General features: G+C 43.0%; 1 protein-coding gene across 2 annotated transcripts in view; it reads left to right on the top strand.

The window, feature by feature from the left end:
- The window catches only part of MTHFR (methylenetetrahydrofolate reductase), a 40,593-nt gene that overhangs the window by 8,872 nt on the left and 5,518 nt on the right, over positions 1 to 26,203 (top strand). For both annotated transcript variants that reach the window (XM_040326084.1, XM_040326085.1), the window contains exons 2-9: positions 3,764 to 4,004; positions 7,019 to 7,257; positions 11,019 to 11,129; positions 11,225 to 11,418; positions 18,400 to 18,650; positions 18,748 to 18,882; positions 19,446 to 19,626; positions 20,640 to 20,822. In XM_040326084.1, coding sequence (XP_040182018.1) covers positions 3,784 to 4,004; positions 7,019 to 7,257; positions 11,019 to 11,129; positions 11,225 to 11,418; positions 18,400 to 18,650; positions 18,748 to 18,882; positions 19,446 to 19,626; positions 20,640 to 20,822 — 1,515 coding nt within the window. In that variant the 5' untranslated portion in view covers positions 3,764 to 3,783. The remainder of the gene's footprint in view (positions 1 to 3,763; positions 4,005 to 7,018; positions 7,258 to 11,018; positions 11,130 to 11,224; positions 11,419 to 18,399; positions 18,651 to 18,747; positions 18,883 to 19,445; positions 19,627 to 20,639; positions 20,823 to 26,203) is intronic.

Below are 26,203 nucleotides of genomic sequence, written 5' to 3'. Positions count from 1 at the left end.
CCTTCTCGTGGCTGACCAGCAGGGCTGTCCCCGGAGCCCGCGGCCGCCCACTCGGCCTCTTCGCAGCCACCAATTCAGTTCACGGCATGGCTGGGGGCAGAGACTAAAGGTCAGCTGACTGGTGAGGAGTGTGAAGTGGGAGGAGCTGAAGGAGACTCTATCTCTTGATTTTGGCATAGGTGTCACTGCTGTGAGACATCACAAAGACAGAGACGCAGTGAATAACACTACCTGTGATTATAGTTGCAATTAAAAGTCCCCACTATAGTTCTCGGATCAGCAGAAGACCTTGATCAAGAGCACCTAAGTTGGCTGATCAGAAACTCCCCACCAGCACTGCCACTCATCCCAACCCCCCCCCCCCTTATAAGGAGTAAGAGAAGGAATACAAATTGAGAATACATAGAAGAGGGAGGAACAAAGAAAAAGGGAGAGAAAGAATAAGAGAAAGAACAAGAAAGATGGCTAGAGAGGGATGGGGGAAAAAACAAAAAATTAGGATAGAGAGAGATAAAAGGGAAAGAAATGAGAACGAGTAAGGAGTGATGCATACGAGTAAGGAGTGATGCATACGAGTAAGGAGTGATGCATACGAGTAAGGAGTGATGCATACGAGTAAGGAGTGATGCATACGAGTAAGGAGTGATGCATACGAGTAAGGAGTGATGCATGCGAGTAAGGAGTGATGCATGCGAGTAAGGAGTGATGCATGCGAGTAAGGAGTGATGCATGCGAGTAAGGAGTGATGCATACGAGTAAGGAGTGATGCATACGAGTAAGGAGTGATGCATACGAGTAAGGAGTGATGCATACGAGTAAGGAGTGATGCATACGAGTAAGGAGTGATGCATACGAGTAAGGAGTGATGCATACGAGTAAGGAGTGATGCATCCTAAAATGTACCATAAGGGGTTTTAATACTGTACGAGTGGAAGTAACTCGGGGAGCGCTATATGTCCGTGGGTTAGGGGCGCAGATTACTTGTCTTGCCTTGGGTGCCGACAACCCATACTAGGAATATGTTATTGTTAGGGCTCTCTACAACTTAGGAAATTTTATCAAGGGGTCACGGCACCAGAAAGGTTGAGAACCACTGACTTAGATGAATAAGGGGATAGGCTAATGGGTTGGCTGCTTTCACGACGCACACCGATGTTTGTAGCTGCTGGAGGGCCTAGGTTGGGTACAGATAGAAAGGCGGACACCTGAATGTCAGTGACATAAGAGAGATGGATGGACCATGAGTAGATGATCAGGCCAGACTTTTACAGCCTAGTGAGTTGTCAGTTACAGCCTATTGCAGTGTCGCTTCTGGGTGCCCCCTAAAAAGAAAGACATTGGGGGTTATTTACTAAAGGAAAATCCACTTTGCACTGCAAGTGCACGTGAAAGTGCAGTCGCTGTAGATCCGAGGGGGACATGCAAGGAAAATAAAAAACAACATTTTAGCTTGTACATTATTGGATGATAAAATCAGCAGAGCTTCCCCTCATTTTAGATCTTCCCCTCAGATTTACAGCGACTGCACTTCCAAGTGCACTTGCAGTGCAAAGTGGATTTGCCTTTTGTAAATAACCCCCATTGTGTGCCTGCCCAGGACATGTGTTTTTTTGTCGTCATCTGTTTCCTTTTGAATAGATTCACTTCCTCTCTTGGAGCCACAACAGAGAGTACGAGAAATATCTCTAAAATTAATGGAAATCTTTGACTGTTGTAATGCAGGCAAGTTCCCCCATTGGAAGATGTCACCAGTAACAGTAATCTTGTGATGAAAATGTTTCCACTGGGAAACTTCATTTTGCCTCACTTTCAGTCCCAGTGATTGGCAGGACACAGGAAGTAGATCTCCCTGGTGTGGACACAGACGGCTATACAAACCTGACCGGTTCTAATCCCACACCACTCCATCCAGAACTTTAGTATTCTAAAACTTCAGTATTTTAAATGTGGTTTATACAACTACAGACACATTTAGCGGGCGTCTTGTCACATGATACAATCCTGGGCTTGCCTCCTTCTTTCAGGAAACAAAGTGGGCCTTGAAAACAGGTACAGCATAACCTAGAGGTGGAGTCAAGTTGGTGGGCAGTCAATTGCTTCTGTCTTGTCTCTGAGGACTTTCGTGATGAGATCTCGCTCCTCACTTCCTGTTTCTTTGATGGCCTTGCAAAAGCTGGTGGTTGTTGTGACAATAAGGCTGCATTCACACCTGAGCGTCGGTCGTTTTTTTTCTGCGTTTTTTTTCTGGCGTTTTGCCGCGCGTATTCATGCTTATTTGCGCGTTTGCATACAGCGCTGTCCGACGTTTTTGTACTTCAATGTTTTTTATTTTAGCCAATAGGAAAAATTATCTTTTCATCACTTGTTACTATGTTGGTAGATTTTTTTAATCTTCTACATGGGCGACAAGTTCTATTGATTAAAACGACGAAACGCCCGTTGTCGCGCAAGTCGCTTGAAACGAGCGTTTCCATTACTTTCTATGGGAAATGGAAACGCTCAAATACGCCCAAACCGCCCGATACGCGCGTCAAAAAGGGTCCGGGACTTGTTTGAGTTTCAGGCGATCGTCGTTTCAGCGTTCGGCGTTGAGATGTGAACAGTCTCCATAGAGACTAATGTAATTTCGACCCTCCGGCGTATTGTAGCGTCGCGCTTCAGGCGTTAAAACGCCTAGGTGTGAATGGAGCCTAAGTCATGGACAGCAATGACAGTTGTCTACAGTTCTGATCCTTCTCCCAATTTTTTAAAACATTTGCCTGTCACTGTGGTTGAGTTTTTCCATCTCTTCCTGCCCTGAGAAGAAATGGGGTGAAATGTCCCCCTTGGGGAAAAGATATACCTGTGCTTCAATCCCAATAGCTTGTACATGTATTTAAACGATCAGGTGCTAAAGGGCTGTGACCACATATTAACACTACAAATTTTGGATGGACCCTCTGTACTCTGCTGTACGCCCTTTCCAGCAAGCTATGCAATGAAAAACAGGGATATTTAGTTTACATATATTGCAATACATGTTTAAAGGGGTTGTAAAGGTTAAAAAAAAATTCCCTAAATAGCATCCTTTACCATAGTGCAGTCCTCCTTCACTTACCTCATCCTTCCCTTTTGCTTTTAAATGTTCTTATTTCTTCTGAGAAATCCTCACTTCCTGTTCTTCTGTCTGTAACTTCACACAGTAATGTGAGGCTTTCTCCCTGGTGTGAAGAAAGCCTCTTGAGGGGGCTAGCAGGAGGGTCAGGATGCCCACTAACACACAGCTCCTTTCTCTATCTGCAAAGTAGAGAGCGTCATGACACTCCTGCTCACCCCCTCCCCCTCTCAAGAGGCTTTCTCCAAACCAGGGAGAAAGCCTTGCATTACTGTGTGGAGTTACAGACAGAAGAACGGGAAGTGAGGATTTCTCAGAAGAAATAAGGACATTTAAAAGCAAATCAGAGGAGGACTGCACTAGGGTAAAGGAAGCTATTTAGGGAATTTTTTGTTTTTTTTACCTTTACAACCTCTTTAAGCTGACTAACTGCATCAAAGTAATCCCCACGGGGACACAGGGTATAAAAAACCGAACTGACTTTGTAACTCTTCCCTATTCTGCCCAAAACAAAATAATTAAAAAAAAGTTATGGCTGAAGTTGTGTTTTTAATGTTTCAGCAGCTGCCAAATATTTAAATATCCCTTTTTGCTGGAGTGCCTCTTAAGGATGTGTCTATAGAACGCCATGACTCCAATTCTTTCTCCCATTGTTTCTTCCCTTTACAGACTGATCTGCAGACCTCGCCATGGTGAACGCCAGCCTAATCGACAGCTGCAGCAGCGCAAGCTGTAGCAGCAGCACAGATTCCAAGGAAAGCTCGCGATGTTCAACCCCCGTCCTCGACCTTGAACGGCATGAGCGTCTCCGAGAAAAAATGCGCAGGCGCATCGACTCCGGAGACAAATGGTTTTCTTTGGAGTTTTTCCCTCCACGCACAGCCAGTGGTGCCGTCAACCTCCTCTCCAGGTACGTACACAGATGAGGTGTTCTCGTAAAGCTTTTTTGCAGAATGTGCCTGTGGTCTGGAAAATCACAGGCCACCCTTTACTGTAGGTTGCTGAAATTGTTCATTAGGACAGCTAGATGGGGAGCTTTAGAGGAAATGAGCTTCTCTGCTCACAGATCTTTTTATAAGTCTTTATATTTTGTAGGGAAGGGGTAAAACTTTGGTTCTCTTCCTCTCTCCCAATATACATAAACAGAACTGCTTACAGCCGAGCTAAGACGGCCCTGGCACGGGTGTATGCCTTTGTGAAAGAGCGCTTTATATTATGTGCAATCCTTGTTGAAGTGCATCGCCTTGAAAATCAAATTCCTTATCACAAGTACTGTTGAACTGCACCTAATGGCTGCATAAACTAGGCTGTGTAAATATACACAAAAGCAACTGCCACCTTCTGAAATATTAATCAGCAAACCTAGAGTTTATTTAACCACTTCAGCTCCGGAAGGTTTTACCCCCTTCCTGACCAGGCCAATATTTGCTATACTGCGTTACTTTAACTGACAATTATGTGGTCTTGCAATACTGTACCCAAACAAGTTATATTAATTTTTTTCACATAAATGGCGCATTCTTTTAGTGTGTTTTTTTTTTGTTTTTTTTTTATTATTTAAACAAAAAATCTGACAATTAAAAGGATTGTAAAGGTTTTCATTATCTATTTATTTTTTAATTTTTTTAATAACTAACATACTTACCTCCACTGTGCAGTTTGTTTTGCACAGAGTGGCCCCGATCCTTGTTTTCTGGGGTCCCTCGACGGCTGTCTCGGCTCCTCCCCGCTTCAGCTGACCCCCCTGGGAAGTGCTTTCTCAATGGGGTTACCTTGCGGGCGCGCTCCCGAGTCCTGTATTCGGCGTCCATAGTCGCCAACTACAGGACTCGGCCCCGGTCCTGTCACCCTCTCGTCATTGGAGTTGATTGACAGCAGCGCAAGCCAATGGTCAGGAGTAGATGGATGACAGTCAGGTAGGCTAGAGGGGGAAGCGCCAGGGAGGACGATCCTGGGCTGGAGCATCCCATTAAGTACGCTCAATTGAGTTACATTGGTGAAACCGTTTAGGAACCAGCACTGCTGGAGCTGAGGGACTCTCCTAGCTGCCAGGAGAAGTACTCATCCAGTGAGAGTGGGGGGGAAGCGAAGTGAAAGATTAGACGGATTCTGGTGGTAGGGGACTCAATTCTTGCACGTTGGCACCAATGACAAAGTCAGAGGCGAATCGAGTGTCCTAAAGAACGATTTTAGGGATTAGGATCTAAATTGAGGAAAAGGACCTCCAAGGTAGTATTCTCAGGAATACTATCAGTACTTCGAGCCACACCAGAAAGGCAAAGGGAGATTAGGGAAGTAAACAAGTGGCTGAGGAGCTGGTGTAGTAAGGAGGGGTTTGGGTTCCTGGAGAACTGGGCCGTCATTCGGTCACCAGTTCTATAGATTCTAAATAAGGAGTGTGCAGATCTGCTGGGAGTGAAGATGGCCAAAAAGTTAGAGGGGCCTTTAAACTAGGCGATGGGAGTGGGGAAGGGTACTGAGGTAGAGACAGTCAACATTGAACATATTCCATAGGGTAGTATTGGGGCATTAGTGGTAGGTTGGCTAAAGCGCATAAACCCGAGGTAAGTATAGTAACAACATCTAACAAACAGTAAAAAAAGGCAGAGAAACTAATGAAAGTCCCAAAGTCCAGTATGATACTGTAGCAGCGCTATTTTCAAACCGCTGTTTGAAAGCCCTCTATATGTTACACATAGGAAACAATAATGGTGCAGGTGAACAAAATGTCATTGATCAAAGTATTCCTTATCAAGTGCTCCTTTCACCAGGGGGTGGTCACCACGTGGGGGGGGATGTTCTCCCCTTTTGGGGATGCACTCACCGAACTAAAATAAAAACAACCTGGAATAGTCATCTGCATCTGTTCTGAATATTGCAATCTCCACCGCTTGTTTTCACTTGTTGGGTCCACACCGCAATACCATAAAAGGAAATACATATAGTGCAGTACCGTTTAAAAGTTTATTGAACCCCACAGGTACCCCTTATAGATTGTCTATCTTGGGGTACGCATAATCTCAAGCATGAAATGTGTTACCGTGCCTGTGTATTTGTTCCAGTCTCCATGACAATAAAGTTGTTCCTGTTAACTTCGTTGGTCTTGGAGTGTTCAGTGCTTCTGGTCGTTTGATAGTGGTCACGCTCTGACGCGTTTCGTCATTGGCTGACTTCGTCTGAGGGTCCCTCAGACTAAGTCAGCCAATGACTGTGGATATTACAGTGGGGGAGATGTCTGTGGATATTACAGTGGGGGAGATGTCTGTGGATATTACAGTGGGGGAGATGTCTGTGGATATTACAGTGGGGGAGATGTCTGTAAAAAAAAAAAAACATTTTAATCAGTAACAGCCCTACTTAACTCCAATGTAAAAATGCATATACAAGCAAAGGAGAAGGCCTTCAAAAAAATAGAGGGATCAGCATTCAGACTTTATAAAGAATGCAACAAGAAATGTAAGAGTGCAATTAGGGCGGCTAAGATAGAACACGAAAGACACATAGCGGAGGAGAGCAAAAAAAAAATCCTATAAACGGTAAAAAAGGGAGGACAGACCCATAAAGAATGAGGGAGGACGTTTGGTTACAAAGGATGGGGAGATGGTGAAGGTATTTAATTTATTTTTCACGAGGGAATTGCAGTATTTGTCCTCGTGACAATATACATATAATTATATATTTGTCGCTTGTTTGTCAAACACTGAAACGGTGCTTGCTACTGTGTTAAACAACTGCGTATTCTCTCTAGTGGATCATATAATCACATGTTCCATATTACACCCTGAATATGGGTGTAACATGTTAGAAAAGGTGAACTTAATCCTTTAAGAGTTAGCATATGTGCTTCTAGCCTCCAGAAGAAGCCATAGTTGTATTATTAAACCTTGCAGTGTATTCAGTTGATTATTTCCTCCTGTTTTGCAGGTTTGATCGAATGGGCTCTGGTGGACCCCTCTTTATCGATGTGACCTGGCACCCTGCAGGGGACCCTGGCTCTGATAAAGACACCTCTTCCATGATCATTGCAAGCACGGCTGTCAAATTTTGTGGCCTGGAGACCGTTCTGCACATGACATGTTGTCACCAAACCAAGGAGGAGATCACAAGGCACCTACAGAAGGCCAAGCATCAGGGACTGAAGAATATTATGGCTCTCCGAGGGGGTGAGATGATGTGACTGGCAGTAATGACATGATTTTAGAAAATGTTGATTCTGAAAAAAGGTTTTCTGACAAATCTGTTGGGGTGTATTTATTTATGCTGAGCACTGTATATATCTATATCCGTGTTTTTAACTGTAGAGAAATTATTTTTAAGTATCCTTTTAGATGGAGTGAAACCCCCCACATGCTGAGGCAGACCAGCAGCTGACACAAGGCGACAACAATGGGGAGCGAGGCTTAAAGTGGGTGTAAACCCTCACATACAGGTGAAACTCGAAAGATTAGAATATCGTGCAAAAGTTCATTTATTTCACTAATGCAACTTAAAAGGTGAAACCTATATGAGATGGACTCATTACATGCAAAGCAAGATAGTTCAAGCCGTGATTTGTCATAATTGTGATGATTATGGCTTTCAGCTCATGAAAACCCCAAATCCACAATCTCCGAAAATGTGCATATTACATGCAATCAATAAAACAAGGATTGTCATAGAACAATATCGGACCTCTGAAAACTAGAAGCATGCATATGTACTCAGTACTTGGTTTGGGCCCCTTTTGCAGCAATTGCTGCCTCAATGCGGCGTGGCATGGAAGCGATCAGCCTGTGGCACTGCTGAGGTGTTATGGAAGACCAGGATGCTTCAATAGCAGCCTTCAGCTCTTCTGCATTGTTCGCTCTCATGCCTCTCATCTTTATCTTGGCAATGCCAATCAAGCACAGTAATCACACGGTCGTTGAGCCAGGTTTTGGTGCTTTTGGCAGTGTGGGCAGGTGTTGCTGGAAAATGAAGTCGGCATCCCCATAGAGCTTGTCTGTGGCAGGAAGCATGAAGTGCTCCAAAATCTCCTGGTAGACGGCTGTGTTGACCCCGGACTTAATGAAGCACAGTGGACCAACACCAACAGATGACATGGCTCCCCAAATCAACACAGACTGTGGAATATTCACACTGGACTTCAAGCATCTTGCAGTGTGTGCCTCTCCATTCTTCCTCCATAATCTGGGTCCTTGGTTTCCAAATGAGATTCAAAATTTGCTCTCATCAGAAAAGAGGACTTTGGACCACTGAGCAACAGACCAGGTGTGTTTTTCTTTAGCCCAGGTAAGACGCTTCTGACGACGTTTGTTCAGGAGGCTTGACAAGAGCAATACAACATTTGAAGCCCATATCCAGGATCCGTCTGTGTGTGGTGGCTCTTGATGAACTGACTCCAGCCTCAGTCCACTCCTTGTGAAAGTCCCCAACACTTTAGAATGGCCTTTTCCTGACAATCCTCTCCAGGCTGCGGTCATCTCTGCTACTTGTGCACATTTTTCTTCCACACTTTTCCCTTCCACATAACTTTCTATTAATGTGCTTTAATACAGCACTTTGAGAACATCCAACTTATTTTGCAATTACTTTTTGAGGCTTTCCCACCTTATGGAGGGTGTTAATGATGGTTTTCAGGTCAGTAGTATTTCCAATGATTGTGATTCCTACTGAACCAGATCTGCTGAGAGACCATTTAAAGGCTCAGGAACCCTTTGACGGTGTTATGGCTTATTGAGCTGATTAGAGTGGGACACTTTGAACCTAGAATATTGCACCTTTTCACACATATTCAAATTTTCTGAAATTGTGGATTTGGGGTTTTCATGAGCTGTAAGTCATAATCATCACAATTATGACAAATCACGGCTTGAACTATCTTGCTTTGCATGTAACGAGTCTATCTCATATATTGGTTTGACCTTTTAAGTTGCATTAGTAAAATAAATACTTTTTTGCACGATATTCAAATTTCTTCAGGTTTCAGTTTTATTCCCAATGAAGTGCACAGCCTCAGATGATACACGGGGATGAAACAAATCTCCCTACATGTGTTTTACATGTATATCTGCTGTCTTCATCTTTATATGCTGTTTAGAAAGTGCACGCCCTGTTAGATTTTTCACTTCCTCATTCCCCTGTAGGAGAGGATTATTGCTAGACACTTAGACAGCTGATTTGAGGAAAGGCGCACACACCCCCCTCCCCACACATGCAGAGCCTGTCTGTGAATAGTTAAACAGTGCACTAATCTCTCCTCTCCCCTCCTGAACTGCGCGTTCACGAGAATGGGCGTTGCATGCTGGTTATTTGGTAGCATCGTATCCTGGAAGTTTTTTTCCTTGTGGGCTTCGCCTGCCCACAAGCAAGATGGGAATGCCTAAATGGGAGGAATGTAAGTTTTTTTATTTCTTTTAATTGAATAGTAACAATAGCGGCGCAATTGACCAGCCTAACGAATGCAAGATAAGCATACTTTGATTGTAACAGATGGATTTAAAAAAAGAAAAGATATGTGGTTGGAACACCGCTTTAAAGGGGTTGTAAAGGTTTGTTTTTTATTTTCTAAATGGGTTCCTTCACTTACCTTTTCCTTCAATTTCCCTTCTGAATGTTTTTTTTTCTTTGTTTTATTTGTCTGAATTTCTCACTTCCTGTTCCTCCTCAGTAAGCTGTTCTAAATGACTTTCCACCGCTCGGATGATGGTGGAAAGCTTACTGAGGAGAAACAGGAAGTGATAAATTCAAACAAAGAAAAAACAATTTAGAAGGAAAAGGTAAGTAAACCAACAATGCACTAGCTTAAAGGAAGCTATTTAGAAAATAAAAGACGAACCTTTACAACCCCTTTAAGCATAGCGACACGTTGTTTAATTGCTGATCCATGCTCTGCTTTGAAATTTTAAACTGTGCCTATCAGGAAACCTAGAAGTACCGGTGCCCATGTGTTGGAGAGAAGACCCTCTGCTGTGTGTGTGTGTGTGTGTGTGTGTGTGTGTGTGTGTGTGTACTCCCATCAAAAAAGTACCTGCTTTACACAGCTCTGTGCAGCTGCACCTTAAATCTACTGATCACTCAAAAACCAAGCTGGCTTACAAAGATCGGATTGAGAGAGAGCATCTTGACTGCAACAAGCATACTAAACAACCCACTTGTAAAGGCAAGAAATGAACTCTATTTGAAGGGTGAAAATCCATTTGAAACTCATGTTGAAGAAGCTGCACAGGAAGCGGTCACAGAGGATGTTGAAGCAGCTGGTACTGTAGCAGAGGGTGAAGCAGCAGCCGCAGCACCCAACGTTGTGGAGAGTGTTGCAGAAAATGAAAAAGACTTCACTGCTGATCCATTGACCTCAACTGATGAAAATTAAATAATTGGATGTAAAAAAAAAAGTGGAATTGGGGAGATATTCCATTGCTTCCTCTTCTGTCTGCCAGTGGTCAAATTTAAGCTGAAAGCAGGGGAAAAAAATCTCCCCTATTTGGTACACGGAGGGCAAAAAAACTGACAGGCAAACTGTGCTTTAAAGAGAGATTAAAGGCTAACCATTTATTTTTAGTTAAAAAAAATAAAGGTTATACTTCTCTGCTCTGTGCAACAATGATGCTCAGAGCAGTGCCTTACCTTCTGGCTCTGTCCACTCCTTCCTTTGAGCAAGATTGAGATTAATGCTATGGGAGAATTTGTGCAGGTTCGCTTCCAAGACGGACTGTATGCATCCATAGACACAGTGCTGGCATCCCTTCCACACAGGAGTTTGACTGACAGCAGCAGGAGCCTAAGGCTGCCCCTACCCTCAGCGTCTCCTGTGAGAGCAGGGAGAGGAGAGAGCAGTGTGTTTTGACATGCTGAGTCGTATAGTTCTTCTTGAGCTGATAGTGTGCACTAGTACCCAAACAAAATCATTGAATTGGCTTCATTATTGTATGCATTTCTTTTCTAGATCCTATTGGAGCAGAATGGGAAGATGAGGCAGAAGGATTTAATCATGCGGTTGACCTGGTGAAACACATCCGGCAGGAGTTTGACGATTACTTTGACATCTGCGTTGCTGGTAAGTTTAGCACTCCCTTTGGTTTGAGATCGAGATTCAGTGCTGATGGTAAAGACGACTAATTTTTATTTATTTTTTAATATATATATGTTTAGGTTACCCCAAAGGCCACCCTGAAGCAAAAAGTTACGAACAAGATCTGGTGCACCTGAAAGAGAAGATGGATGCTGGGGCCGACTTCATCATCACGCAGCTTTTCTTCCGTGCAGAGACCTTCCTAAAGTTCCTGAAGGACTGCAGAGCCATAGGGATCACCTGCCCCATCCTGCCGGGAATCTTTCCCATCCAGGTGCGTCTGTGATCGGAAATCCTCACTGTCATCACCTTTTTGCAATGCATCACTTTTAAAGGAAACATGTGTTGCGAATGCTATGTGTGACCTTTTCTAAATATTTCACCTGTGCGGCTGTCTTGCTGTTCTTATGACTGACTTGTCTGTGTACACAGATACGGGAAATTTTCAGAGCAATTTTAAAAACTGAAGTTTAATCTGCTTATATTTTGCCTTCCCTGTTTTTTCTTGTTCTCCTCATTCCAATGACATCTTTTAACTAGAATGGTTCCAGTTTAATTATATATCAACTTTTATTTTATTTTTGATCAAGTAATGTTATTGTTTTTTTTGGGCTTTTTTTATACAATACAGACCATAGCTTGTGGAAGGGGCTGGCAGGTTGCTGTGCATAGCTTTTTGAAAATATCACAGCACTCTGACTTCTCTCGACCTTCTCTCTCAGAGCCCTCGACCCTGATGTAGGCAGTGGGCTGGCTCTTGGAAGGGGCCATACAAATATTAAAATGCTTTGCTGGGTGGATACCAGTCTGGAAGAGTGGGCATTCCTCAGTGGCATGTATTTGTATGCATATCCCGCTAGGTAACATCCACATGTTATGCTAAGCTTCCACTATTGAACTGATATACAGTGAATGGAATAGGTGGGACCAGGGACAGTCGGGCTAGTGAGGAAAAGGCTAGATGATGCTGGACATTCTCCAGCCAGGAAATAAGGCAGACTCCATCAATTTGTGCAATGAAATGGCTGTAAGCTATTTCAGTACAGGAGAGAGGAGCATCTACAACTGTGCAAGACTGAAGGGAAGGCTGGAGTTCTGCTTTAACAGACCAAAAGGCATCGAATAACAGAAGTTAACTGTAAGGCCCCTTTCATACTGCATTATTCAAGCGTTTTTCGAGCGAAGCCTCATCTGCAACCCCAATGTGCTGGTAAAGCACCGCTAAGACCCTAATGTTTTAGGGTGTTTTTGCAGTGCCTCAGTGTGAAATGGTAAGGCGTTTTTACAGCACTTTCAATTCATTACAATGGAGAGGGGAGTTTTTGGAGCGTTATTTTTTTAGCGCCCAAAAGCTGCTCCAAAGATGCTGCTTGCAGGACTCAGTGTGAAAGGGTCCATTGAGATGCATGGAGAGTGTTTTATGAACGTTTTAATAGCGCTATTTTTAACGCTAAAACGCTGTAAACACGATTCAGTGTGAAAGGGGTCTAAGAATTTGCATAGTCTTTAACAGTCAATAAGATATCATCTAGCAAGGAAATTTTTCACCAGTGGGGTTTTTAAGCAGCGAAAATTCCAACAATTACAAAATTATATGTTAAAAGGGTTTATTAAATGTGTATATTTGGACACAGTCATGATAATAAAATTTTTTTTTTTTTTTAATCTCCAGTCACAAGAATAAAAATACATACATACAGTTACAAACGCAACATTGCAATTACAGTTGTACATAAGGACATCTGTATATGTTGAATTCCTGACGCATTTCGATCCCTGATGCGGGATCTTCTTCAGAGGATTTATAGTTTGCTGTAATGGAATAAGTAATGAATTTTAATTCTATAACTAGGTGTATGCCCAATGGTTGGAAAACAAGAATATATAGTTACCAATCAACTGTGTTGTAGGAACAGTATTCGTAATTGGAGTCCCACCAAATATCTTTAATAGATCCCGGTGGTCTCCCGGCCGCTGAACCTCCCAGAACGCGTTGTCGCAAAGCCGTGTGTGACCCGATCGGACCCGCGGAAAGGCGGGGACGTACATGTACGCCCATATGCCTGTACGTACATGTTTTTAGAAGAAAAATTGCGCTAACCAAAACAACGTGATTAAATAAATGAATATAAAAAAAGGCAGCAATAACGTGTCATAACACAAACAATATAGGAAAAAGAAAAAATCGCGCCAATCTATAAAAATTATTCAGACCTATGTGACAACACAATTAGTGTAGTGAATAAATGTCCAAAAAAGAAAAAGAAATAATGTCCCTGTAGCATGTGAAATATACCACACTAGCATGTGTGGGAGACATTCAAATCCTTATTGGAATAAACATAATAGTGAGTTATATTAAAAGTCCAAATAGCTGTGAAGTTTCTTGGGACAAACAACACCCGGTGCACAAATGATTGAGTGAGCCACCACCAATGGACTGGGGCTTACCAGAACACATATAAATAACAGCGTTATTTAAAGATTGCAGCAGGGGTCTCCAAGGGGTATGGTCACAACACAGGATCAATGGATGTACAGCATATATCCTTCACTGGTATCTCCACGGAGGGATATGATAAACTCGTACTGACAGACTCTCGGACCGTAGCAGGAAACAATGGCATGTCATGCAGAGAGAAAGCCGCACATAGCGTAATACGTCCAAAAAATACTTTTATTAAAAGTGTAAAAACCTACTTACATCAATTGAATGAAATATAGGCACATAAAAACAGTTTGCCGGCCGGCATAGATGGGAGCCCTTCCTCCTTGTACGAACGCGGTGACGTCACTGCACGCCGTCGACCCAGACGCGTTTCGTTATAGGATAACGTTTTCAATGGGATGGGCTCTGCAGTGATTCACCGCTTTAAATAACCAGGCCTCGCTTTGATCGCCAGGAACCGGAAGTGGCGAAAACGCCATTTTGGATTTGGGAAAATGTAGCAAAACGGCATGCCTAAACAGGGATGCCTCGAGTGGAAAAGACAGGGAGATCCATGTCATATGAGGACAGGATTATTTGTGAATTAAACAATATATATGTGAAAAATAGTGAACCTAATAATAGTAGTCTTTATTTAATCATGATCATTGAACCAACCAAAAATTAGTACCTGCATTACGGACTAAAAACACTGACTCCCCCATGTGGGGAAGCGTGGAATTACGTGCAAAAAATAGAAAAAATAATAAATAGTGAAATTTCAACTTAAAAAGGCAAGAAGGAGAAATTAATAGCTCCTTCGCCAAATGTGATCAGAACACACAATAATTGAACACTAAAAAGTGTTACATAGTGAATATACACTAATAAGTGCTAAACTTCAAATAAATGAACAATAATTATATGTTCAAAAAAAAAAAACGACATTATTGTTTATCAATAAAAATAGTGACAACAAATAATTATGAGTAAATGTAGATTAATTAAATATAAACAAATACTCCCAATCGTATCTAATAGGGTGAATATCATTGGATTCTCAGGGTTAGTGGTTGTATATTCGAGAACAAAACACCATCCTGGTGGGATCAAAGCTAGGCTAAATCAATAACCAAAACATAAAAATATATATACACATATTATTAATAAATTTTATAACAGATCAAGCATTATTAATGAACGCATTCACGTCTGTATCCACGTTAAGACCATGTGGCATATAACATTTGAGGCGATGTATCCAAGCCATTTCGAGCTTGGATATTTCCCTCACCAAGGAGCTACCTCTCCAGTTGGGCTTATAAATATCTATACCTAGGAATAGAGTATTCGACGGGTCTTTATTATGTTTCAACAAATAGTGTTTTGACACTGAATGGTTTTTGAAGCCAGTAATAATGTTGGTAATGTGTTCGTTTAAACGAACGCGTAGTGGCCTCTTGGTCCTACCTACATATTGCAGGCCGCAAGGGCACTGCAACAAATAAACAACACCCGTGGTCCCACAGGTGATAAAAGGCTTTATAAGATGTTCCTTGCCAGTGGCAGTAGATGTAAAGGTGGTAGTACGTCTACTTCTGCACGAGTTGTTGGTACAAACCAACCCCGGACACCTACTATATATTACTTACCAAAGCTCCATAAGGATCCTGTCTGCCCCCCGGGGCGTCCCATTGTCAGTGGTATTGACTCGGTGACGTCCCGGGTGGGCAGATACGTGGATTTTTTCCTGCAACCATTAGTTAGAGGGATGCCGTCATATGTTAAGGACTCCAGGCACATTATAAATCTTCTAGCAGGTCTCTCCCCTAGGAGAGGTATGTGGATGGTGACCATAGATGTCACGTCCCTCTACACCATTATACCACACGAGTTGGGTTTTGAGGCAGTACTCCTATACCTGGGAAGAGATTCCGGCCTCCCGGCCAAACAGGTTGAGTTCATTATGCTTCTTCTAAGGTTCGCCACCTCCTCGAACTATTTTTGGTTCGAGGGGAAGTTCTACAAACAAGAAACTGGCGTAGCCATGGGGGCCAAATATGCCCCCAGTTTAGCGAACCTGTTCATGGCCAAGTGGGAGGAGGATGTCATCTATGGTGTTAATGTGCCTGAGCTCATGTTATGGGCCAGGTATATTGATGACATCCTCCTCCTATGGGATGGCCCTCTGGACAGGTTGGAAAACTTTATGTCTGATTTAAATCGGAATCAGAGAGGTATCCAATTAAAGTTTGAAGCTAGTCAAACAGAGGTACACTACCTCGACCTAAATGTCCGGATCAAAGGGAATGAATTTACTACCTCTACCTTCTTTAAGGTTACGGACCGCAATTCCTTTATACCACTAGGAAGTTGCCATCATGACCAGTGGCTTAGGTCAGTCCCGAAGAGCCAATACTTGAGGCTCCGTAGGAACTGCTCAGATCCCATTGAATTTTCAGAGCAGGCTAAGGTGTTGACTGACCGATTCTTGGAGAAAGGTTATGATTTAAATTCTTTGGAAGATACCTTGGGGACAGTCGGTTCCATCCCTAGAGAGGAACTCTTGGTTGAGCGGCCACGAGACCAAAGTGAGCAATTTCAGGGCTGTGCCCCGTTCATCACTACATTTTCCATTCAACATGGAGGTATCAAACAACTGATAAATAGACATTGGCACCTGGCAAGAAATGATCCTGTCCTTAAAGAACTTTTGCCAGAGAAGCCTAAGGTCATATTTAGGGGAGCGCCCTCTTTACGTAATCGTATTGCCCCCAATATTTTAAACCCTCCATGTAAAACTTCAAGTTTTTTTGACCAGTTAACAGGTTTTTATAGATGTAGACGCTGTAGGGTTTGTACCAACAACTCGTGCAGAAGTAGACGTACTACCACCTTTACATCTACTGCCACTGGCAAGGAACATCTTATAAAGCCTTTTATCACCTGTGGGACCACGGGTGTTGTTTATTTGTTGCAGTGCCCTTGCGGCCTGCAATATGTAGGTAGGACCAAGAGGCCACTACGCGTTCGTTTAAACGAACACATTACCAACATTATTACTGGCTTCAAAAACCATTCAGTGTCAAAACACTATTTGTTGAAACATAATAAAGACCCGTCGAATACTCTATTCCTAGGTATAGATATTTATAAGCCCAACTGGAGAGGTAGCTCCTTGGTGAATTTATTAATAATATGTGTATATATATTTTTATGTTTTGGTTATTGATTTAGCCTAGCTTTGATCCCACCAGGATGGTGTTTTGTTCTCGAATATACAACCACTAACCCTGAGAATCCAATGATATTCACCCTATTAGATACGATTGGGAGTATTTGTTTATATTTAATTAATCTACATTTACTCATAATTATTTGTTGTCACTATTTTTATTGATAAACAATAATGTCGTTTTTTTTTTTGAACATATAATTATTGTTCATTTATTTGAAGTTTAGCACTTATTAGTGTATATTCACTATGTAACACTTTTTAGTGTTCAATTATTGTGTGTTCTGATCACATTTGGCGAAGGAGCTATTAATTTCTCCTTCTTGCCTTTTTAAGTTGAAATTTCACTATTTATTATTTTTTCTATTTTTTGCACGTAATTCCACGCTTCCCCACATGGGGGAGTCAGTGTTTTTAGTCCGTAATGCAGGTACTAATTTTTGGTTGGTTCAATGATCATGATTAAATAAAGACTACTATTATTAGGTTCACTATTTTTCACATATATATTGTTTAATTCACAAATAATCCTGTCCTCATATGACATGGATCTCCCTGTCTTTTCCACTCGAGGCATCCCTGTTTAGGCATGCCGTTTTGCTACATTTTCCCAAATCCAAAATGGCGTTTTCGCCACTTCCGGTTCCTGGCGATCAAAGCGAGGCCTGGTTATTTAAAGCGGTGAATCACTGCAGAGCCCATCCCATTGAAAACGTTATCCTATAACGAAACGCGTCTGGGTCGACGGCGTGCAGTGACGTCACCGCGTTCGTACAAGGAGGAAGGGCTCCCATCTATGCCGGCCGGCAAACTGTTTTTATGTGCCTATATTTCATTCAATTGATGTAAGTAGGTTTTTACACTTTTAATAAAAGTATTTTTTGGACGTATTACGCTATGTGCGGCTTTCTCTCTGCATGACATGCCATTGTTTCCTGCTACGGTCCGAGAGTCTGTCAGTACGAGTTTATCATATCCCTCCGTGGAGATACCAGTGAAGGATATATGCTGTACATCCATTGATCCTGTGTTGTGACCATACCCCTTGGAGACCCCTGCTGCAATCTTTAAATAACGCTGTTATTTATATGTGTTCTGGTAAGCCCCAGTCCATTGGTGGTGGCTCACTCAATCATTTGTGCACCGGGTGTTGTTTGTCCCAAGAAACTTCACAGCTATTTGGACTTTTAATATAACTCACTATTATGTTTATTCCAATAAGGATTTGAATGTCTCCCACACATGCTAGTGTGGTATATTTCACATGCTACAGGGACATTATTTCTTTTTCTTTTTTGGACATTTATTCACTACACTAATTGTGTTGTCACATAGGTCTGAATAATTTTTATAGATTGGCGCGATTTTTTCTTTTTCCTGTACGTACATGTGGCGGGCGTTAACCAGTTAATAAACCCTTTTAACATATATAATTTTGTAATTGTTGGAATTTTCGCTGCTTAAAAACCCCACTGGGGAAAAATTTCCTTGCTACAATATATCGGGGTGCGCAGCGCTCTTCACTTTCAATATGTGTGTCTTTTTCATTTCATAAGATATCATCTGACCTCTCCTCCTCTGCACTCCTTTAGGGTTATTGTTCCTTGCGACAGTTGGTGAAACTCTCCAAGCTCGAGGTACCCAAAGAAATCACAGATGTGATTGAACCCATAAAGGACAATGATGCTGCCATCAGGAATTATGGTATTGACCTGGCGGTGTCTATGTGCAGGGAGCTTTTGGACAGCGGAGCGGTGCATGGGCTGCACTTCTACACTTTGAACCGGGAGGTGGCTACCATAGAGGTGCTGAAGCGTCTGGGGTTATGGCAAGAGGACCCCAGGTGGGTGATGCTATATTTTTTATATATGTCATGAGTGTGCCTGTTTTCATGTCCTCTTCTGGGTTAATTTTATAACTTTCTTCCCAATACACATCAGACGACCTCTCCCGTGGGCGGTCAGCGCACATCCAAAGAGGAGGGTGGAGGATGTTCGCCCTATTTTCTGGGCCTCCAGACCGAAGAGCTACATTCATAGGACACAGGAGTGGGATGACTTCCCGAACGGGCGCTGGTACGTGTGAAAATAATGGATTGGTAGATGGAAATTACTTTGTGTAGACTTCTGAGACAGGCATTGAGACAATTTAAAAGGGCAGGGGGATGAGGAGTCTATAATATCCTGTATATCAATGGTATACGTTTTTGGTATTTTATATTGTGACAACTTTATTGCACAGCACTTTTAAAAGAAGCATGCTGATGGGTGGAGAGAACAGTGAGAGGAGTTCAATACGATGATGCTTCTCTTCAATGTTCTGTCAAAGACTGGGGGTGGATCCATGATGACCTGGGCTTAGAGAACGTGGGGTGAATAAATCTAGCTATCATTTAACCTGGATGACTAAAGAGACATGGAATAGTGGTACTGAGGGGGATAGCTCTGAGCTGGAGTATTGCATCAAATAAAAAAATAAATTGTCATTTGCTATTATTGCTGTCCTGGCATTCTGTTTTAACATGACTGATAAATTCACAGTTAAAAATGATATATAATTTACTTTGCAACATACCTTGAAGATGTTTAAAATGCCTATATAGTTTTATTTTTGTAATTTTTTTGTTTGATTTATAAAGGGGTAACTCGTCGTCTCCGGCCTTTGGAGAATTGAAGGATTACTACCTTTTCTACCTGAAGAGCAAGTCCCCACGAGATCAGTTGTTGAAAATGTGGGGGGAGGAGCTTAGCAGCGAGGAGAGCGTATATGAGGTCTTCACCAGCTACATATCCGGGACCCCCAACAAGAACGCACACAAAGTAGGTTCAGCATGAGGTGGAGTAACGAGTCACAAATTCTTCTTGGCTGGGCAATGAAGAGTACGGGGCCAGAGAAGGGGTGTGTGGGGGTGTGTGGGGGTGTGGGGGGGTTGTGTCTCACAGTAGCAGGAAAGAATGCAAAGGGAGGACCTATGATGATTCACCAGCTTTAACCTTTTTACAGGATATTTGAGGATTTCTTTTCTGTAAACTCTCACCTGATCTATTTATTATAGACTGTTGCTATAATATCACCAGCCATATTCTCTGGTACCCAACACATAGCACATGGGCTACATGCATCCTACCCAATGCGCAACATGTTGTCCAATGTACTTGGTCCCCTGTTACTTTGTGTGATTCACTCGGAACAGTTCCAATTGCCACCTGAAATGTTCTATCCAAGTGACTGCTTTAGGAGTGTTGAAAGTACTACCATATAAATAAGCCTGCTGATCTGTGTGTTTTACACAGGAGCCAATATGAGTACTCCTTTTATTTGTGTGAAACTCCCGGCTAATTCATTATAACAGACAGATCAGGACTTTGTAGGGTTTGCCTAACCCACCGTCGTTGGTAGAAATGGCTTTGTTTACTTTATGAATGGGTCTGAAAGTACAAATGGATTTGAAGGTAAACCAAGCCATTTATACGAATGAATGTGTGTGTGTGTGTGTGTATAATATATATATATACAGAAAAGGTTATTGTGTGACCTTGTTGACATGTTGGGGGGGGGGGGGGGGCGCGGTACATGAGGCCTTCTATATTTACTAAATTTGCCACCACCAATATATAGGCGCTCTGTGGTATGATCTCATATTGTTCTAGTAATGGAGTAGGTGTTGCATCCCGTTGTCTCTTGCACGTGTCTCTCTCGATAAATCGGGAGGTGGGGGGGGGGGGGCAGTGGTCTGGTTGGCATTTTTTCACAAACTCCTCTGCTCCTTCCACCCCCCAGCCTTGTGTTAGACTTTTGAAGATACCTGACCATACTTTTCCGTCCTCCTCAGGTAAATTGTTTGCCTTGGAACGATGATCCTCTGGCCCCAGAAACCAACTTGCTGAAGGAAGAGCTTGAAAAGGTCAACAAAAGAGGAATCCTGACCATTAACTCGCAGCCTAATGTGAACGGGAAGCCCTCCACAGATCCAATTGTTGGCTGGGGCCCCAGCAAGGGCTATGTGTTCCAGAAGGTATTTTGTTAATACAAGGAGTTAAAGGGTTAATCCAATTTTTTTTAAAACCAAAAGTAAATGCAACAACCTTAATCTCATGATCAGTGTGAGTTAAAAAATAAATGTTGTTAGTGTTGCGTGTGCAATGAACTGTATTTTCCCAGCCTCTGGTCAATACAGAGGTTACAGACCTGCTGCTATGGGACTGGAGGAAGTGCAGCAGGACTACAAGATGGAGGAGGGATTGCCCCTGCGTTATGCCCCTCACCTCTGCTGCGGTGGAAATTATGGTTAAAGTGGAGCTGAAATTGTCTTTAGACAGACTGCAAGCAGGCAAGCTGTTATTGAACAAGAGACATTCTATGTCACTTCTGCAAAAATATGCACCTACCTGCCTGCTCGCAGCAATCTGAGCTGTGCATGTGCAGCTCAGTTTACGGTGCCAGGCTGATCCCTGTGTGCTGGGATGACTGGCTCCTGGGCATGCACAGGAGTGACATCTTCCCACGCCAACCAATGAAGATGACCGAAGACTAGCACACAGAAGATGCGGGTGAGGGATGGGGACCATCTACTTCAGTGTAGACAATTCCAGACCTGAACTCTTTGCAGGCAGCTCTATTGGCAGCCATGCTAACCTCAAATTATTAAAATTTCTGGACAAAAGTACCCTTTAATTTTGGGATGTGACTATGCTTCATGTTGCACCCTTAAAAAGGCTGCCACAGGAAGCATAGTCTAAAATGTGGACTTCATTTTTAAAAAGCTGTGTTGATTATTAAAAGTGAAACATTGGTTTGAAGTATGTTTTAAATATTTTAATACAATTTTTTTATTTGTACAACTTGTACATGGACCAGACGCACAGGATCCATATAAGGACAACGATGCAGCATGCCTTTGTCTTAATATGGCCTTTATTTTATTCCAAGATCCATTCTAGCAAAGCCACCCTCTCCCTTGTACAAGATTTGCTGCTCATTACCGGGTGCCACTCCTCAGCTGCCTGACACGCACGCTGCAATAGCTGGAAAGTAGCAATAGTTTTAGATGGACGCTGTAGGCCTGGCTCTTGGGCCCCTTTCACACTGGGGCGGGAAGCGTGGTGGCAGTTTAGCGGCAATATACCGTTGGAATTGCTGCGGGATTCGCTCGCTAGCGGTGCGGTATTAACCCCCGTTAACGGCCGATAAAGGGTTAATACCGCGGTTTCCCATTGTTTTAAATGGGACGGAGCGGTATACATACTCCTCCTCCCACCGCTCCAAAGATGCTGCTTGCAGGAGATTTTTTTTCTCTCCTGCCAGCGCATCGCCTCAGTGTGACAGCCCTCCAGCTTTCACATTGAGGTTGCTGGGCATGAGTTTTTCAGGCAGTATAGCAGCGCTATTTTTAGCGCTGTATCGCCTGAAAAACTCATCGGTGTGAAAGGGGTCTAATTGAAGAGTCAGGCCAGCTTGTGCTGAGGGAAAGCAGAACCTTTCATTAAATGTGACAGGTCTGCTGTCATCGGTAATAAAGATAGGTGTGCTCATCCAGAAATGGAGATTATTGCTCTGTAACCCTTTCGTTGCCACCAGTGCAAGGCATGCATTAGAATCGGTGAAAAAAAGGGGGGGGTAATTGCGCTAAACTCAATTGTGCACTTGTGTCAAGTATGTGACCAAATGTGTGCGTTTAACAAGTGAATCTACACTGGAGGTATAGATTCGTCCTGTGGAACCAGGGGGGCGTGGCCACCTGTTCCCACTGAACACTGATGTGTATAAACCCTGTAGTCAAATGGCACTGGGATGTGTCAATCGTGACTGCAATTTTTGCAAATAAACAGAGTCAGGGAACTGTGGCTGCCAGTCCCTCTCAGGCAGTGACTGGTGTGAGCCCAAAAAACTGCAGTGATTAAACTATGTACCACAAATAATAACACGAATAATAAAAGTAAAAATTAATAATAAAAACCGTGATAGTAATACTTGCTAAAATTAATCACAGAATTAATATTGTGTAAAAAAGTCCATAAAGTCCAAATTTGAAAAATTAGATAGATAATCGGTCCATGTGGCTATGAAAACACCCGTGAAATTCCAGAAATGCTGTAACTGAACACCAGATGTGAATCCACCACCAATTATGCAGCTGCTTACCAGAAATTCAGGTCCTGCCGGACCACTATCAACATATCTTTTAGCCAAAGATTTTAAGGCAGTAGTAGATCCTCCACTTGCACCAGAACCCAACCGTATCCAGCGATGGATATAGAAAACAAGACAGAGCTCCACATGGCATAAAATCCAGGTGATTTATTTAAAATAACATTAAACGTATGTACAACTCACATTTGTAGATAAAAAAACCAGCAATTGGCCTGTAACGCCGGCCGTATCCAGGAACAGCCACTCGTTTGGAGAAATGAAGGGGATGGCGTCCACACGTCACTCTCTCCACCCGACGCGTTTCGTGACAAGATCACTTCTTCTCGGGGTACGAGTGGCGTGGGACGCCACCCCTTTTTATAACAAGACAATAATGATCAAACAATTACACTAACCAGGCCTCGCTCCGGGACCCACACGCGCACCGGAAGTGCATCGATCCACATCCGGATCACTAAGTTCACCGGAAGTGGATGTCCATAGGTTGTCCAAATGACTTTACCTAAAGGGGCGGACACCTCCGACGCTCGTGACTTCCATCGCAGCGAGGCGTGGCAAAAACACCCCTTGAGACAGGACTTTGATGTCACCGCTCAAGGTTGCATCCTTATGAAATATACAATAAAATAAAATAGTCCGAGTGTTAAATTGACAGTTGCCGCGCGTGATCACATGTATATATCAGCGTTCAGCATGGGAATCGTCACTCGGTCAGAAATTATAATAATTTCTTAAAGAAATAAAACAAATCATAAATTAAGTCATGACGTTGTAAACCAAGCCTCGTCATGAGTTATGGCGCATGCGCCCATACACCACCTCAGACCACCTGCGTTCCACCTAAGGCAGATCCTAATTGGTTGGTGGGGCGGGCTCACCAATATCCTTACAGGTGGGCTATGACATGACCCAGCAGGATTAAAAACAAGGCCGCTGACAGATGAACTTTACAATAATAGATATAAACCCCGCATATTGGTAAATATCTTTGAGCTGATATATGAGCTAAGCTAAACAAACCAGTACTGTCTGAATGGCATTAGCATTAGCTTAGCTCATATATCAGCTCAAAGATATTTACCAATATGCGGGGTTTATATCTATTATTGTAAAGTTCATCTGTCAGCGGCCTTGTTTTTAATCCTGCTGGGTCATGTCATAGCCCACCTGTAAGGATATTGGTGAGCCCGCCCCACCAACCAATTAGGATCTGCCTTAGGTGGAACGCAGGTGGTCTGAGGTGGTGTATGGGCGCATGCGCCATAACTCATGACGAGGCTTGGTTTACAACGTCATGACTTAATTTATGATTTGTTTTATTTCTTTAAGAAATTATTATAATTTCTGACCGAGTGACGATTCCCATGCTGAACGCTGATATATACATGTGATCACGCGCGGCAACTGTCAATTTAACACTCGGACTATTTTATTTTATTGTATATTTCATAAGGATGCAACCTTGAGCGGTGACATCAAAGTCCTGTCTCAAGGGGTGTTTTTGCCACGCCTCGCTGCGATGGAAGTCACGAGCGTCGGAGGTGTCCGCCCCTTTAGGTAAAGTCATTTGGACAACCTATGGACATCCACTTCCGGTGAACTTAGTGATCCGGATGTGGATCGATGCACTTCCGGTGCGCGTGTGGGTCCTGGAGCGAGGCCTGGTTAGTGTAATTGTTTGATCATTATTGTCTTGTTATAAAAAGGGGTGGCGTCCCACGCCACTCGTACCCCGAGAAGAAGTGATCTTGTCACGAAACGCGTCGGGTGGAGAGAGTGACGTGTGGACGCCATCCCCTTCATTTCTCCAAACAAGTGGCTGTTGTTCCTGGATACGTCCGGCCGGCGTTACAGGCCAATTGCTGTTTTTTTTATCTACAAATGTGAGTTGTACATACGTTTAATGTTATTTTAAATAAATCACCTGGATTTTATGCCATGTGGAGCTCTGTCTTGTTTTCTATATCCATCGCTGGATACGGTTGGGTTCTGGTGCAAGTGGAGGATCTACTACTGCCTTAAAATCTTTGGCTAAAAGATATGTTGATAGTGGTCCGGCAGGACCTGAATTTCTGGTAAGCAGCTGCATAATTGGTGGTGGATTCACATCTGGTGTTCAGTTACAGCATTTCTGGAATTTCACGGGTGTTTTCATAGCCACATGGACCGATTATCTATCTAATTTTTCAAATTTGGACTTTATGGACTTTTTTACACAATATTAATTCTGTGATTAATTTTAGCAAGTATTACTATCACGGTTTTTATTATTAATTTTTACTTTTATTATTCGTGTTATTATTTGTGGTACATAGTTTAATCACTGCAGTTTTTTGGGCTCACACCAGTCACTGCCTGAGAGGGACTGGCAGCCACAGTTCCCTGACTCTGTTTATTTGCAAAAATTGCAGTCACGATTGACACATCCCAGTGCCATTTGACTACAGGGTTTATACACATCAGTGTTCAGTGGGAACAGGTGGCCACGCCCCCCTGGTTCCACAGGACGAATCTATACCTCCAGTGTAGATTCACTTGTTAAACGCACACATTTGGTCACATACTTGACACAAGTGCACAATTGAGTTTAGCGCAATTACCCCCCCCCTTTTTTTCACTTGTTCTTAATTTGTTTATACACAATTTAATTGCTGCTTATTAATCTCAACCTATCATCTTAGCGCAGTTGCTCCCAAAATTTTCATACATTATAATCAGCACCAACCTGTATGAAATGTTGTGCATCAACTCATCCCCAAAAGTATTTATTTTTGGATTACGCGCCCTTCTTCTCTTTTAGATTTGTTTTCCTTTTTTTTTTAAGTGTATTTTGTGCGTGTACTCGAGAGAGGAGTCGGACTGCAGGAGTTGGGAGTAGGCAGGCCTCCCCCAGAGGCAATCTGCCACCTTTCTCCATGCCCCGGGTGGCAATGGTGGGTGTGTGAGGGGGTCCTCCCACACAGCCCGCCCTACCTGCTCCGCTTTGAAGCCCAACGGGGCAGAGGGACTCCCTATAAGGGAGTGAGAGGATCTAGCCCGCTCAACCAGCCCCGTTAGTCCTTCGCCTCTCTTTTTAGAGACTGCATGGTCAAAGTGCGTGCATGTTAACCCAATTTCGAGTGCGTGTAAGTGTGGTGGTTTTTGTGGGAGGGGGGTGGGCGTACTAAGCGCAAGCTTACCTCGCATAGCACACCCACTGGGAGCCGGGCTGAGACCACCAAACTCAATTCACATGTAGCCGAGACC

Source organism: Rana temporaria, chromosome 10 (genome assembly GCF_905171775.1).
Source record: "Rana temporaria chromosome 10, aRanTem1.1, whole genome shotgun sequence".
NCBI classification, from domain to species: Eukaryota; Metazoa; Chordata; class Amphibia; order Anura; family Ranidae; genus Rana; species Rana temporaria.
This window is presented reverse-complemented; position numbering and strand designations above follow the sequence as displayed.